The 15,703-nt window shown below is 41.9% G+C and overlaps 1 protein-coding gene across 2 annotated transcripts; it reads right to left on the reverse strand.

The window, feature by feature from the left end:
• Positions 1-999: 999 nt before the first annotated feature.
• Positions 1,000-14,858, reverse strand: raver1 (ribonucleoprotein, PTB-binding 1). 2 transcript variants are annotated; one of them, XM_030407114.1, is made up of 14 exons: positions 14,460-14,858; positions 13,372-13,438; positions 10,580-11,049; positions 6,963-7,154; positions 6,744-6,864; positions 6,558-6,658; positions 5,915-5,993; positions 5,043-5,245; positions 4,832-4,913; positions 4,567-4,706; positions 4,308-4,379; positions 3,415-3,546; positions 3,123-3,188; positions 1,000-3,033 (listed from the first exon to the last, which is right to left on the reverse strand). In XM_030407114.1, the coding sequence occupies exons 1-14, from the start codon at positions 14,781-14,783 to the stop codon at positions 2,887-2,889; spliced, it is 2,196 nt and encodes a 731-aa protein (XP_030262974.1). In that variant the 5' UTR covers positions 14,784-14,858; the 3' UTR covers positions 1,000-2,886. The 2 variants fall into 2 exon arrangements, with proteins under 2 accessions (XP_030262974.1, XP_030262973.1); XM_030407113.1 differs by having other exon boundaries at positions 5,915-5,996.
• Between the last annotated feature and the right edge of the window lie 845 nt (positions 14,859-15,703).

Below are 15,703 nucleotides of genomic sequence, written 5' to 3' on the forward strand. Positions count from 1 at the left end.
ATTTATTCCACTCTTTACTCTCAATGGTTTCTTTACTTTTTAAAGTGATAAATAGGTTCTCTTTGAAAAGACAATGCAAAAGGTTCAGTAGGTTAGATTTGGTGGAATCCAGCAGACCGGTTGCACATTTTCCTCCCTTTTTCTAGAGCTGGTGTTTGGTTTTGGACGTTCTGGGCTGGACGATCGGCTCTCCGTAGATTTAAAAAAAAAAAAAAAAAAAAAAAAAAAAAAGGTTAATTCTAAAGGTAACAGAAACACAATACCCAGTTTCAGGTGATAACACACTCATAAAATGTTTAATCATGGACTATTATTACATTCCTGCCAATATGATCCAATTAAATCCATACACTCTACGCTTAAGTCTTTGATATTCAGTGTTGTGCGATGTAGATGGTAATGTACTCAACAGGAAAAGGAAGCCTTGGACAAATTATGCGCTCTTCAAATAAAACATTCACCCCAAGAAAGAAAAAAAAAAAAAAAAAAAAAGGCTCCATGAAGGTAAACCAGTGTAATCCAACTCATCCTAAACCCTCCAAGCCCAGAGATTTGGATTTTTAGCAGCTACAGTTTAGATTCTGGCTTTTGAAAGGCCGTAAATAGCAGCTCTTAAAATCAATTTATTATCCTGGGGCTTCCAGAAACTTGGATTACACCAATTGAGCTGCCTTTGTTTTTAAAATGTTTTTTAAACAAGTCCCCATCTACTTCAGTTGTAAAGGAGAATGCTGCAATGGTTTTTTTTTTGGCTGTGAAGATCCAGAAATCTTTTGTGGACTGCAACTCAACATCCACATTGGGTAAAAAGACTGAACTTTCATTTTGAGGTGAACTTTTCCTTTAAAGTGTTGGACAAAAGACTAGAGTGTGTCCGAAGAAACCAGTTAAATGTTTATGGTAAAATACATCATGTCATTAACCCCCAAAACAAAATGCAGATATCGGTGAACTACAGTCCATAGCTTGTGTTTTTAAAATGATGACTTAACAATCAGATGAGTTTAAATAACATTTACTTGCTCACATCACACACATACAGAGACAACCATGGCGGTACAGATGAGAAGATAGCAGTCGATCAAAAAAAAAAAAATATAAGAATAAAATGGATGATGGTCAAACAGTACAGCTGCATCTCTAAGTCTATACACAACATGAGCAGTCTGCTGTGGCGCCACTCTCGGTCACATCAGCTTTCAAAAACATACAGGCAAACGACAAAAAACACGAGAGAGAGAGAGAGAGAGAGAGAGAGAGAAGCAGCAAATTCATTCAAAACACCAGACCAGAGGCAGGTATGAGGAAAAAAAGAAAACAAAAGATTCGGACTCCGAAAAATGATCAAGCTTAAACTATATACACAGCAAATAAACACAGAAATGGTAAATGTAGATGGAAGCCAACACAGGGCAGGATGATATTCACAGAGAACACTGTTAAGGCTCGAGTGTAGCTGCATTTCCTAGCAGAAGTCAGAGGTAATGGGTTTTCACAATCAAAACTGTCAACCAGATAATTATTCCAAAAAAAAAAAAAAAAAAAGAACACAGACAGTCATGTCACTGACCAATCACCTGCCACGAGCTTCCATTAGTACCCCCAGACAGATTTAACTCCCACCAGTACTGGAAAAACCGAGGACAGGCTGCGTCCATCCCTCCAGCTGCCGTCTACTCATCGAGAGAAGTCAAGCCTCCGAGAGAAGGGAGATGGTTAATGTTCCCGTATTCACCATCTGCTGGCAGCTTGAGAGATGGCACACAGCACATGTCCACCGCCCGCCCGCACCCACCCAACTCAACCATCGAGGTGTTGTGTTTGGACTCAAGACATTCAAAAATTGACACAGAACTTCACATAAACACAGAAAATATTCAACTCATGGACAATATGAGTGAGAGAAGACATAATGGCATCTTACAGAGGTGAGAACAGGTGAGGGTTGTGACCTGTGCCCCTCCAAGTGCATCACTCAACAACCAGTGTAGAGAACAGACCCAACAAGCTGGAGGGTGTGGATGACAAAAAAAAAAAAGAAAAAAAAAAAAACACAACCCAATATGGCACAGAATGGTAAACAGTTTCACCATCATAACACAAACAGGCAGGTACATACAGCTGTCATTGGTGGATGGAAAGCTGAATGTTAACCAATGAGGAGAGGCCTGATCCAGAAATAGAGTCAAAACAGCAAAATCTACAACCCTGTGGAAGAGAAAACAAGAAATACCACAACACAGAAACACCATCTCAAACAAACTACTGAACTTCACAAAGATTAAGAAGGCGGTGTTAAAAATAAAAAAAAAGTAGCGCCTTTGGAATAAAGCTTGTTTTATACTATGCAAGTCCCTTTGCCTGAAATTGTGGACAGCATCACTGTAGTGAGATGTCAGACATACAAAGCAGCCTGGGGCCGCCACTGAAAACTGGTCAAACTATCTGTTGCTCTGCCGATACACCACACTCAACACAGGAATAAAAATAAAAAATAAAATAAAAAATGCTCAAGAGAAAAAAAAAAAAGACTTCATTTGCTAATTAACCATTTCTTTTCCTCACTGTACAGCTTTTTCAACAGGAAATTAAAATTCAAATAAAAAATAAAAGTAAAAACTTAATTTACCAACACACTAAAATCATATATACACACACACAAACAGAAAAAAAAAACAACCACCAAAAATTCCCATAGAGTGAAACAACTGTCCAGATGGCAACAGGCTGCACTCCCCAGCGCCCTCCAGGGGTCACTCACAGGAGTACACAAGAGACAAATCCAAGGACCACCAAGCCCAAGTTCATTAGAGGAGACCGGAGGAGGTGCCTTTGTGTCCTGGCTGTTGAAATGCTACTCGTGCAGCGAGAAGCATTCAGCTGCTTCTAGAAAATACGCTTCCTCTTCAAGTAGGAGTCTGCATAATGGCCGCCCAGACCCTGAGAGTGCTGGCCCACGTAGCTGCCCTCGGGGCTCGGCTCTGGAGACGGGATCAGGCGGGAGAACACACGCTTGTGGCTGCCAATGGGAGTCTGTAATTGGTAACAAAACAAATAAAATCAAGCTTTATTTATGAGCAGTACATGTATATCAAAAGTAAAGACTGAATTAAGTGCGTTACCTTCACTGCATTCCCCAGTCCTGGGGGGTAGTTGGTGTTGTGGCTCACAGGAGGCATGCCCACAGCCTGAGGACAAACAAACATCTCTCAGTTACCCAGACTTCTTCTGCCGAGGCTCAAGCACTCACAGATCAACATCAATTATTGAACATGGGCTTATTCCTGGAACCTAACCCTCCACTTTTATTTCTTCTAGTCCTACCACGGTGTTTTTCGCACTGACAAGTAATCAATCGTTTGAAAGCAAAACAAAGGTGGATTTCAAAAAGAAAGTCCAAAGCTTCGGTCGTACCCTGTTGAGCTGAGCGTTTGGGAGGCAGCCGTTACCGGAGGCCTCGGGCCCTGAGCTGAAGTAGGACAGGGGTGGACTGGGAGGGTAACTGTAGGGAGAAAACCTCTCGCTGTAGTCGAGGTGGCGTGAGAGCTGCGGAGACAATCAAGATCACAACTGGTTTAGTATCAGACAAAATGCAAATGGTTTGGCATCATAAAATAAATGTTTTTTCCTGGCTTTAAAGGCTGCATTACAGTAAATTTTATGTTCATTTTAAAATTAATTTTATTTACTAAAATCAGAGCCCAACCAAATACTCAATACTAGTAAAAAAAATTCCTGATTCCTCAAGTGTGGTTAACACACAATATACGCAACAGGATACTGAGACAATAAACTTAATTGTGAATTTAATCATTTTAAATTAGATTGGTGCATATCAGCCAACATATGCTGATACCAATATATTTGTGATAGGTTAAAATCCACAGATAATAACCTGACATATCAGTCGGGCTCTAAAACTGATATTTAATCAAATCACTTTATCCTACACGTCTCATTTAAAAACAAAAAAAACCTGTTCAGTCCACAGCCTGCCTGTAAAACAACAAATCCTGTTCTCCTCTGGGCCACAGGAAAGCCAGAAATGACTGGGTTGGGTGGAGCTTTTGCATAACCACGATTCAGTGAGTCAAGATGAACTACGTGAGGGGGAGGCAGGTGCCAGGAAGAGATGGCAAGAGAGTTTCAAAGTTAAAACGCTAATATAATGAAAATATTGATCATGTCTGGCACCAGTGTTTCAGTAACGCATCACAAAAGAAAGCGATACAGTATGTTGGTGCATCGATATTTTCTCCTACCCCTTAATGCTTACACAGTCTCGAAAAAGGTTGACTAAACACTACCTGCTGACCGAATCCTGCCAAGGCCCCAGTATCGAGGTTCTCCTGCTGTTCATACAAGTGGGCCAGGGGATCCTGAGGAGAAACAACCAGATGGGCATCAGACAGGATCACATCATACAGCCTACTGAACGAGCAGCTGCATTGTAAATTCATCAGGTCACCATCTAGTCAGGCAGAACTAATTAATGTCAAAAGGATAAAACTTCTATAAAAAAAACACATCTTTCTTTGGACAAAGCAGTGGATATCTGGTGGTTACCTGGTGAAGTGGAGGATATTCTGGGCTGTAGGAGTCCTGGTAGCGCAGGTTGAAGTTTGGCTGTATGCTCTGGTGAGTGTGCTGGTTGGACACATTACTTAGTGTAGGCCTCTTCCTATAGGGGTGAGGCCTGCAGCTTCCTGCAGAACAATTAAGTAGACAGACATCACGTGCTTGAATACATTTACTCAAGTTGATGCAGCAAACAAAAACAGAATGCCAAGTGGGAAAATTAGAACCCCACAGTGCAAATACAGCACATTACCTGAGGGAAAAACATTGTTGACATTGAGGAAGGCACCCTGAGGGAGGTTCACATCTTTGGGAGGATCTCCTAGTATGGATACCTGGCAGGAGGGGAAAAGGTGACTCACTTTTGCCATCGGAGAGAAGAAACTCATTTACACTTTGGTAGAAAGGCTGGACAGGAGTAAAGCAGGCAGAAAGCATATTATGCAAATTACATGGGGACTCACCCCTTGTGCTGTGAGGCCATCTGCCCCCATCATGCTGCCCATCAGGGGCATGGAGATGCCCTGCAGGGTGGGAGAGGAAGTCTGGGGGAAGGTGCACGCTGCTGTGGGAGACTCCTGCTCTCTTGCCAGGGATCTGCCAAGTGGCACCGGCTTTAGGGGGTTTAGAGGATCCGTCTGAAGGCCGAGACCTGGGACGACACCACCTAGGGGAATAAGATAGACATATGTTCGTAAATTACACTTAAATCAAATATTTAATCCAATTTGCTACAGCTCATTAATGTGCATGTCATGCTTTTTTAAAAGAAAAAAAACAAACACCTTCAAGGTACCCAAACCAAAAAGGTCAACACATGCAAATCCCTACTATAATGAAATGACTATAGGTACAGAACACTGTATACACACAAACACTACAGAGGACATGTACATTCTGAGAACAGATGGTTGCCCTCATGACGCCAGGTTTAAAGATGGAGCGACTCAAAAACAGGAAAGAAAAAAAAAGAAAAAAACGTCCCCTTTTCATTTTGGCGTTCATGTCAGTCAATCTAGTCTGCTTGTCTGGAACAATGACCACAGACTTAATTTCAGATGTTAAGATTTTTGGTTTAAATGAGTGGTGATGTAGATTTAAAAAAAATAAAAAAAAAAAAAAAAAAAAAAAAAACAGGATTATGTTGAAAAGTCATATTCCTCATATCAGAGCCATGGTTAAAATTAAAGCTAATTTTACAGCTGTGGAGCTGAACAAAACAGGAAAACTAGAATAACCAAGCAGAGGGGGCTACAGATGTTTAGCGCCGCAAGCAAAGCAAAGACATGCAGTTTGTGGCTCAAGGAGCTCTGGCTGGAGCGGGCGGATGCCAAACCTTGGGGCAGGTCTCCGAGCAGATGGACTCCCTGCTGGCCAGGCAGAGCAGCCAGAGGATTCTCCCCAATGAGTCCTGCCTGCTGGCCAAAAAGAGAGAGCAGAGTTCAGAGTCACAAGAGGGTCACACAGCCGGCGACGACACTCGAGCAGCAAAAGACTGCAGAACAACACGAGCACGCTTAATTAAGGCTTACTCACCACGTATGAAATTATGTCCTTACAGAACACTTTTTTGTGCACAATGGAGTAGCGCACCTACCACATCACTCAGCACCACTCAAAAGTACACTCCACACACGCACACAAAAACAAACCTCACCCTTTCCTTACCTACCCTGGCATTGCGGGGTTTTTTGTTTTTGTTTTTTTTTTAATCACCAAATCACAGAAAAGTGACCACATCACACCGACAGCCAAAACACAAAGATCACTCACACAAGGCACGAGAGGGTTTTCTTTATTGTGCAGCACCTGAGCCCAAAGGAGATGATTTCCCAGAAAGGCTTGCTAATAGTTAATAGGGAAAGAGCAGAGAGTAGAGGGGGGGAGTGTGTGTGTGTGAGTAAAAGAGGATGAATCAAAAACAGGCTGGGTGGTAAAGAGGCATGAGCCAAGGAAAAAGGCAGAAAAGGTGTTTGTACCTGCTGGGCCTTGGCCTGGTTCTGAAGCAGCATCTGGAGCAGGGCGGCAGAGAGGGCGGGGTTGGCCAGCAGGGGCACTGTGGGGGCCGCCCCGAGGAGGCCTGCACACAAAGAGAACATCAAGATCCACAGCACCAGAACAAATCTTGCATTTAAGCCATTAAGAGCTGCGGAGAGCCATCTCACCTTGTTTGTGTCCCTGTGACAGTGGGTTGAACAGCATCTTGAGGGTGGCAGGGTTGTTAAGGCCTGTGAGTATCTGCATGGCCGTGGGATCAGGGAGGAGACCTTTACCCCTATTCACAGCCTTGAAGGGAGAGGCGACAAGACAGCCAATCAGCACAAGTGCAATGACAAATTAAACTGTGGAGATGTGAATAAAGTACATCAGGTTGACTTAAATACCATAGTTTGAGCAGCAATCAGCGCAGCCAACATGCTTCTTCCAGGAGGGCCGGGGGCACAGAAGGACACCCTTATGTGTGTCCCACCCAGCAGCCTCCCATCGGTCAGTCGCTGTGCCTCTTCGGCCATCTCCGCTGTGGCAAACTCCAACACCGCAAACCGGCGAAAACTTCCGTCTTGTCCCTGAGCCAACTGCAGAGAGGAAAAAACAAAAACAGCTGTTCTAGTCACAAAGACACACGATTACCGAAGTTCTGTTGCAAACAAATGCAGCACACAGACACGTGGTCTATGAGGTCATGGCTGCCTGGTTATAGGTCCGTGGTTACACCCTGGATGTTCAGCACACCAGAGCAGCAGTCATCAGGAGAAAATTAGTTGTCACCCATTTTGAGAATCGATTAAAATAATTTTTCGAGCCAGAAACGTCAAACATTTGTTGGTCCCAGCTTTTTTTTTTCTTCTTCAACACAGGATTTCCTGCTTTTTTCCATGTCGTTCATGAAGAGTCTTTGCTTCTTTTGTCCGACTAACAGTTCAAAACCCAATGTGCAGATTGCACCTTGTGAAAAATGATCACAATTTTGACATTGCATGCATTTATGCATTTTATGGATCGGACAATTAATTGTGAAAACAATCTGCAGCCTAATCAATAATGAAAATAACTGTTTATGCCGCACACACATGTGAGCAAAACATCTATCTAAAAAGCACATTTATGTTGTAAATACCCTGAAATGAACCAGAATCTCGGCTCAAACCAAATTAAAGTTATACTGAAAATCTCCCAAAAGAACAAGTGAGGTTTATTAGTAACAGTGATTCCTCCAACAGGTGGCAGATAAGAAACTCTGTCTCACTGACAGGTTCTCACATAGCAGCTTCTCATTTAAGCCTCGGGTAATTAACTCTTCCTCCATGTTCTAAAAATTAAATGTGTAATTTTGGGTCTTTGGGTGTAACAGAGGACTGAAACTCATTGAGAGTTTGGCAAACTTTACTTTACCTACAACTTTATATTACCGCTGATAAAAGCTCAAATCTGAAAACTTTGTAAAATAAAAACACTAAATCATCTCATGTTTACAATTACTAATAGACAAGTACACTTCTGCTGACCATATTGCCTTTAAATTTCCTTTGAAGGCCCTTTACTCACCATCAGTCACTAGCTGTGGCTTCATGATTTAATAGAACCAGGTTTCAAAATTTCATAAGCGGGCCAGTTGTATCTTGTTAAATCTAGGGCTGGGAAACTACAAAGTTTCCATTAAATCATCACATGAGCCGTAATCATCACTGCCGTTTGCCACAATTGCTTAAAAACCCTGGAACCAGCAGAAACATACCACCATGTGTGCTGTGCTAAAAGGACACCCCTCTCTCTCATTCCAGAAAAGCCGACTGAATGACACCACCTGGGGATGTCAGGTGGTCATCACCATAGAAACCAGCAATGCTCATCGCTATAGAAACTTTGAGTGGCCGCAGGAAAACTGGGGTAAAGGTGAAAGGTACTGAAAAATCAAATATGGAGAGCAGTTTCTGCCATCTGTAAGCCTTCAGTGTCAATACTGCTATCTAACAATGAGGCAGACATGGCAGCACGAACCTGGCACCATGAACCTGGCGACAGCCAGAGCAAATCAAACATGAGCTCGCAGATTCCCAGGCTGTGCAACACACACAATCACCCATATCAAAAAGCTCTCTTAAGTCTGGTTAGTATGGCCTTGCGTAGCATAAAATCAACACTGTCTACACACAGACATTGTGTTTACAAAGAGCTGCGAGTACAGCTGGAAGGTTGTATTCTGCTTGGAAGTCAGTGCTCAAAGAAAAGCACCATAAGGCTGAAAATAATGAGTGGTTTCAAAATCCATTAATTGGCAAGTATTTCTTCAATGAATCCTTTGATCTGCTGAAGAAAACTAACTGGAAAATAGATACCGTCTGACCTACAGTCAAACTGTTTTAAAATAAATCCATTTGCCATGATGTCATGACTCCAAGCGGACAATTTTCATATTTGAAAACGTTTTACTAACGCCTTCAAATAATACTGCAATATCTTTAGGATAAATGGTAGTACACATTATGCATCTAGGTATTTTGGAATTTCTTAAAAATTACTTCTTAAATGTTAAAACTGGCAACAAAATTAAACCTTGTTTTTATGTTGTTTTATGTTTATATTAATGTAAATTATTGTATGAAATGTGATTTTGGCACAAAACATGGTGTTTTTCATGAAATGTGACGCTACGCTGCAAATAGCCTACCCTTATTTTGAAAAACCAACACCGGAGTCACCACCTGCCTGTCTAGCTGCGGCGCGCGAAAGACGAAGAGAGTAGAGACAACAGTCCGACGTGGAGGGAGAGAAAAGGGTGAAAGAAAGGTACCTAAGCTAGGTTATATATTTTTTTTAGGCCTATATATACAGTTTTGTTCAAACCAGTGAAAACGACCCTAATGTGTAGATGGATTAGGCTACATAAAAAAATCCTGATAAATGTGTTACTGATTGGTTAATACAGGATACGCATTATTTCTATCATTATTTCAGAGAGATTCTTATTTTATTTTAGTACCATTGACACTTGTTAAAGAGAGATTACTTTAGGCCTAATAAAGCATGTCGAGTCTTTGGTTATACAGTAGAGAGAGATATTATTTTGTTGTAGATTAATTTTTAACTGTAAAACTCAATTTTCTATTGATAGAGGAAACCTGTTACGTTTCAGATACACGCTTTGAACAGCACGACATAACGTTAGCTTAGGTAATGCCCAGGGAATTTTCTGCCATGACTCTTTTCTGGTTACATTTTCAGATGGGTATATTAAACTATTTTCAAAAGAAGAGAAAGGTTCAAGAGGAAGAGAGTCGGGTAACCTTACATAAAGGAGAGGCTCAATGTTCTTGACTTATTGTCGTGATGTTATTCCCTCAAGTCAATAGAAATGATAATGATGTGTACCATGATAAGTGTAATATTTAAATATTCCTAACATTACCTGCGTGGTATTGGTGATGTGAACGAATTTAACACTTCCCAATATTATATTAGGTAAGAGCACAGGCAGAAGTAGTGCAGGAGGTGAGTGGAGGAGAGGGAGAGAAGGAGGTTGAGGTATTCAGTATAGACTAGTTTAGTTATTTAACTTAATTTGTTGTTGTTGTGTTTGTTGTTTTGGCCTAGTGATACTGCAAGATCCTATTTGCAATTATTATTTTCAAGCCATGTACTGGAAACCCTATAGTAAATAATGTATTTAGAAAAACATTCAGTTTGAAATAGTCATAATTTCACATTTCAAAATTCATGTTGCCGTCGTCGTCGTCGTCACCACCCCTCTTCCACTCGGGCAGACCTCCCCCACGGTTTGAAAAAAATCCTGGAGGAAACCCTGGACATTATTGTAAAGCTAAAATATTAACACACAAAAAGACTGGCCAATTCAGTGTTTTATCGATCAACTAATTGATTAATGGAATGTAACAGCTTTAAAGTTATGTTAATTATTCTTGGCCTAAAATACCATCCAGAAAATGTTTTCATCTGAAATCATCAATTAGTTTCACATGTGTTTGTGTGGGGTGAATTTGACCTGGCAGAAGACTGGTGCATGGGTGTCAGCCAGGGCGTTGCGGAGGTCTTGGGCTGTCAGCAGGCTCGGGGGCAAGCGGTCCACGCACAGGCATTTAGAGTGCAGCAGTGGGTATGTGAGGGAGCCCACCTCAGTCCAGTGGACATACAGCATGCGGGAGCCCAGCTGCTTTCCCAGCAGCTCCGACTTGGCCCTGGCAGCAGAGTCCTTCTTCATGTACTCTACGAAGCCGTAGCCCTTGGAATGCCCCGTGGTGGCGCTGTACACCAGAAAACAGCGCTCCAGGTTACCGAAGGGGCGCACCAGCTCCTCAAACTGCTGCTGGGTGAAAGCACAGGGCAGGTTGGCGATGCACAGCAGAGCGTCTGTTGGCTGCAGCTGCACAGAGATCTCCCTGTCCCGTAGCACATGCTGGTGGAAGTCTTTGATGGCACACTGCGCCTGTTCCCCGTTGAGCAGCGTCACAAATGCTGAGGGTGGAAGAGAGACCAACACAGTTTGGTGTAAAGTGAGGGACTGACATTTGTACAGTCAGCATTCAGAGGAAGACATTTCCATACACTGCAGGTCTCAGGTGGCGAACCTTGGCTGTGACACCATTTCTCCTTCAGCAGGTCTGATATAAAAGACAACGCTGGTGGCAAAATGTCACCACAAACCAGCTTTCATGTCACTGCGATATTTCCCTTATCGAGACTACAATGGTTGTCATAGCAGCTGAAAAATAGCAAAAAGGCATTTCATCTGACTGAGCATTGTGATGATGGCTAAAAAGTCACATCTGTGCCTGGATGACTTTTAATGTCATCGCACCTGCTTTTAGAATGTGTAACAATGTGGACATCTGTTGTTCAAGTGCAGAAAGGTCAAGCAAACGTACAAAATGTAGTTGGCTTCAAAAACACGGCTAACAGGATGAATGCCCCTTTAAAATTTGACTGATTATCTTCCACGACAGTGCGGCAGTCACCGTGCACACCCAGAATTCACCATCTGTCTCGGGCACTTTTCTGGCAGCACATCATTTTGAATCCCTTTCTGGTTGATTATTACAGAGCTAGTCAACGTGTAAAAAAAAACAAACATTTTGAATGCATAGTTTAAGCTGACGTTTCTGTTTTTGACATATCAGTTCGCCTGATAAATCAGCTTAGACACCTGTAAAAAGCCCACTGATCCTTGATATACTAACATAAACCAATTCCCCTGAATTAAGACACAGCTCACATTTCAGGGATATACAAGGTTAATTCACCCATTTTGGTATTTTAAATTGCAGAAACCAGTCCCCTTGATGCACACAAATACTTGTCAACAAAACAGATCAGCAACTGACAACTATATGCATGGATGTCCTGAGAATATCACAACCAAGTAAAGAGTGCTGGATTTTTGGGACCAGATGCTGATACCGATGTTAGGGAGTGAAAATTACAATACTATTGATACTGTTGGTATAAAGAATATATGCTGTATGAAACACAGGCCATGCAACGTTCCTTCACATGTAGTTATCAAAGACTTGGCACATGGATAACCATGTAATGGGGGCAGGACATTTTACATTTTAACAGTAAACTTTATTGACCGAAATGACATCAGTACACTTAAAAACGTAAACTTCACTGGGAATATTATAGCTACGAATTACCAAAATCATTGTTTTCTGCAATAAAGGTTTTCATATCAGACAGAATATTTGCTTATCCGGATTTATCAGTGGGGCTCCACGAACTACAAGTGCCAACTTAATAGCGCTGTATCAAGCATTTCTTTCCTGCACTCTGGCCCCCCTTAAAACTTGAACCAGTAGGTAAGTGTCAACAGGCGTCAGAAGAAAAATCTCACTGTTTTTTTCTTACTTAGAAAATTTCACAGCTGCTTAACATCTTCACCAGAGCTAGCACAGTGTTGTGCACACCACTGATTCAGTCACACCCCCACACATCTTTAACACATACCAGCACAAAACAGGGACATAATTTAGTGGGATTTATTTATACACAGTGGTGCAGCGACATGTCGGCTGACACTGGTATCGGCCAATAACCACCTTGTTCAATCCCATCGGCATACAAGATGAAACCCATCGATAGCGGCTGTGTCACACCATTTTTTGGCACTGGCACATTCATGAGCTACTAACTGACGACATCCTGGCCTGAGTATTTGCTGAAAACTTCTAATCACTGCGTGGTTGTGGTTTTGAAGCAACTTTACTTAAAAATGTGTACAACTTACTCTGTATTCTTTCAAAAGACACTATTGTATGGCTGGTGAAACTACATTCATTTCAGATTTTTTTGATCATCAAGATTTCTTTGATTCCCTGGCACAAAGGAGGGAGTAATACGAAATAAAAAACATCAGTATTGGCCAAGATATTCATAACCGCTGCATCCCTAGTGCAGGACAGACAGTCACCGCTCTTGATGAAATACTGGAGCACATAACTGTAGGTGCAAATATTTTAATGAAAAAAGGGCTCCAGGAGCTTTCGTTCAGCATTTTCATTAGAGTCAAGAACCCTTTACTTTTCATGAACACAGTCATTCAATTTATGAAGCCTTTATCATTTAGACTGGAGCAAATAGTGAAATTCAGACGCCCGAGTTGTCTAGAACCTTGAAAAAGAACCTTTTCCCTGAACACAGCCGATCAGATTGTAAAGCAATGTGTCCTCAAGATTGTAGCAAACAGTGAACTGCTCTAAATGCAGAAAACATGTAGTTGTTAATGCACCTTTCAAGTTTGTTTGCTAAAATTACTGATGGACGCGCAGTTAGACCAACCTGTGCCCTTGTACTTGTCAACAAAGCAGTACTTCAAGTCATAGTTTCCCAACAGCTCATGGACCTCCTGTGAAAAAAAGAAAAGGGAAAAGATAATAATTACATCCACACACTAAATCCTCGCATTGCATTGAAACCCTTTAGTATGATACATAAAACAAAGACTTTTTAACTTGTAGAGTTTGCCATTCTTTGATTATGGATTGCTTAAATTGTGATCACTAATTAACTAATTCAGGTCCACTGGGAAACTAGCAACAAGTGCACCTGTGGAGGGGGTGAGAGGTGAATAACGGACTCATTGTTGCCGGAGAAATTGTTCTGCGCTGCTTTTGACATTCGCAAACAAATGGCGATGCTGTCTAGCATTTTCTGAAACGTTTTGTCTCCACACCTTCCACCTTTTGTTATATTGCAACTCACATCTCGAACTACCACTACGCAGCCCCCCCCTCTCTCAGTGTGAACAATGGTACCGCCCGCAGGCCCGGAGCTCCCACGAGTCAGGCACGTTCCCAAAAAAAATGTGGCATCATGAGTAACGTTAAATCACTGCCTTGTTGATACAACCGAAAAAAACAACAGATGGTCTCCTGAAAAAGTTCCAATGCACCTGTAAAACTTAACCAAAGAGTATAATCACTGACAGTTTGAGCTCGGAGGCCTGAATATGAAAGAAAACACGAATATTAAAGCGACCAAACTGCTACCTTCGAGGCCGGACTCGCAGGTCATACAGGCCACAGATGACCATTATTGACAGTCATCTGTCCACCTGACAGTTAACCTAAACCGCGTTTGTCGGCGAACCCAGAACAATTAAAAAACACAATATTAACGGTGCTCGATATCACCCAAAGAACCGCGTGATGGCTTTTGGTTGAAGCAGCTGTAGTTTGTAAAAACAGGCAGAAACATTGCATCAACCTAAGTTTGGGGCAGCTAACGAGTTAAATGGCTAGCAGGCTAGCATATAGGTTGCATGGCAGGCATAACGGAGCTAGGCTAGGGTTAGCCAAACGGACCAATCAATCAATCAATCATCCAACGATATAAACCACCAGTTGGCTAGTTGTCCTTACTCATACCTGGTTGCTAACGTCGGAGGGCAGATTTTTTATGATAATCTTTCTACGGTTGTAAAACTCCCGTCGAGTTCTCTCTAAGCGGCTCTCTATCTCTTCGGGGCTCAGTGATGTCAAGTCCTCGTCGACCCTCCGCTGACACTCGCGTTCCGATGTCGAGTCCTCTTCTCCGGGCTCGAGTTCGGCATGCCGGCGGTCTCCGGGCATCCAGTTTTCGTGATCGGCACCGAGGTCGTAATTTTCGTGAAGCGGGCGAGAGACGAAACTGAGTCCTGTGTCTGTGCTCTCATCTCTGGCAGCGGTGCTAACAGACACGGCGGCCGCCATCACTCTGTTTGGTGGAAGTTTTGTCGGTCTGGGTACTCACTGCGATTTGAGCAGTTTAAACAATACACACATGGCCCCAGCGCCGCTTCTGATTGGACGAGAGGGGGACGCATTCTCCATGACTACGACGTAAGAGAGCGTGGGGGCGGGGCCACGACTGTTGTCTGTATTCTACTCCAAACTGGATTTAAATGGTACCGATTCCTCAAAAACAGTGGGGGCGGAGGGCATATACCTTATGTCAGGGGTTCCCCAGTTAATATGACAACAGCCCAGTTACAATACAAAAATAAATAAAAAAACGTCATAAAAAGAAAGTCGTGCAGTTTTTTTAACTCTATGCTATAAGAAGGATAGATAGATAGATAGATAGATAGATAGATAGATAGATAGATAGATAGATAGATAGATAACTTTATTTATCCCCGAGGGGAAATTAGGTCATCGTAGCAGCGGTACAGTACAATCAGAAATACAAAATACAATAAGAGTACTAATACGCAATTTAAAACACTATATACAATATACAATATACAATAAGATGCTTAGCAGTTCCAGATAAATACTAAATAATATTAAATACTGAGCAAAATGGAACATTTTTAATTACAGTGGTAAGATTTAAGTAATAAGTCACTTAAACTATGTGTGTATTGCCTGGGCGTTGCTGTGAAGCGTTGTAAAGTCTGATGGCACCAGGTGGCACCAGGTTGGATTTGATATTAAAAAATGTGGACTATACAGATGATTAAATAGCTATTAAACATTCTTGGATAACCTCAACATCAGAATCAGACACTAGATAAATTAGACATACACAGGGCACATGCACACATCTATAAATGCATTGAGCCACATGCATAACTTTATTAATCATGTTTATGTTGGTTTTGAGCTTGTGAGATATTAGTGTATTTATT

The sequence above is a fragment of the Sparus aurata genome, chromosome 23, assembly GCF_900880675.1.
Source record: "Sparus aurata chromosome 23, fSpaAur1.1, whole genome shotgun sequence".
NCBI lineage: Eukaryota > Metazoa > Chordata > Actinopteri > Spariformes > Sparidae > Sparus > Sparus aurata.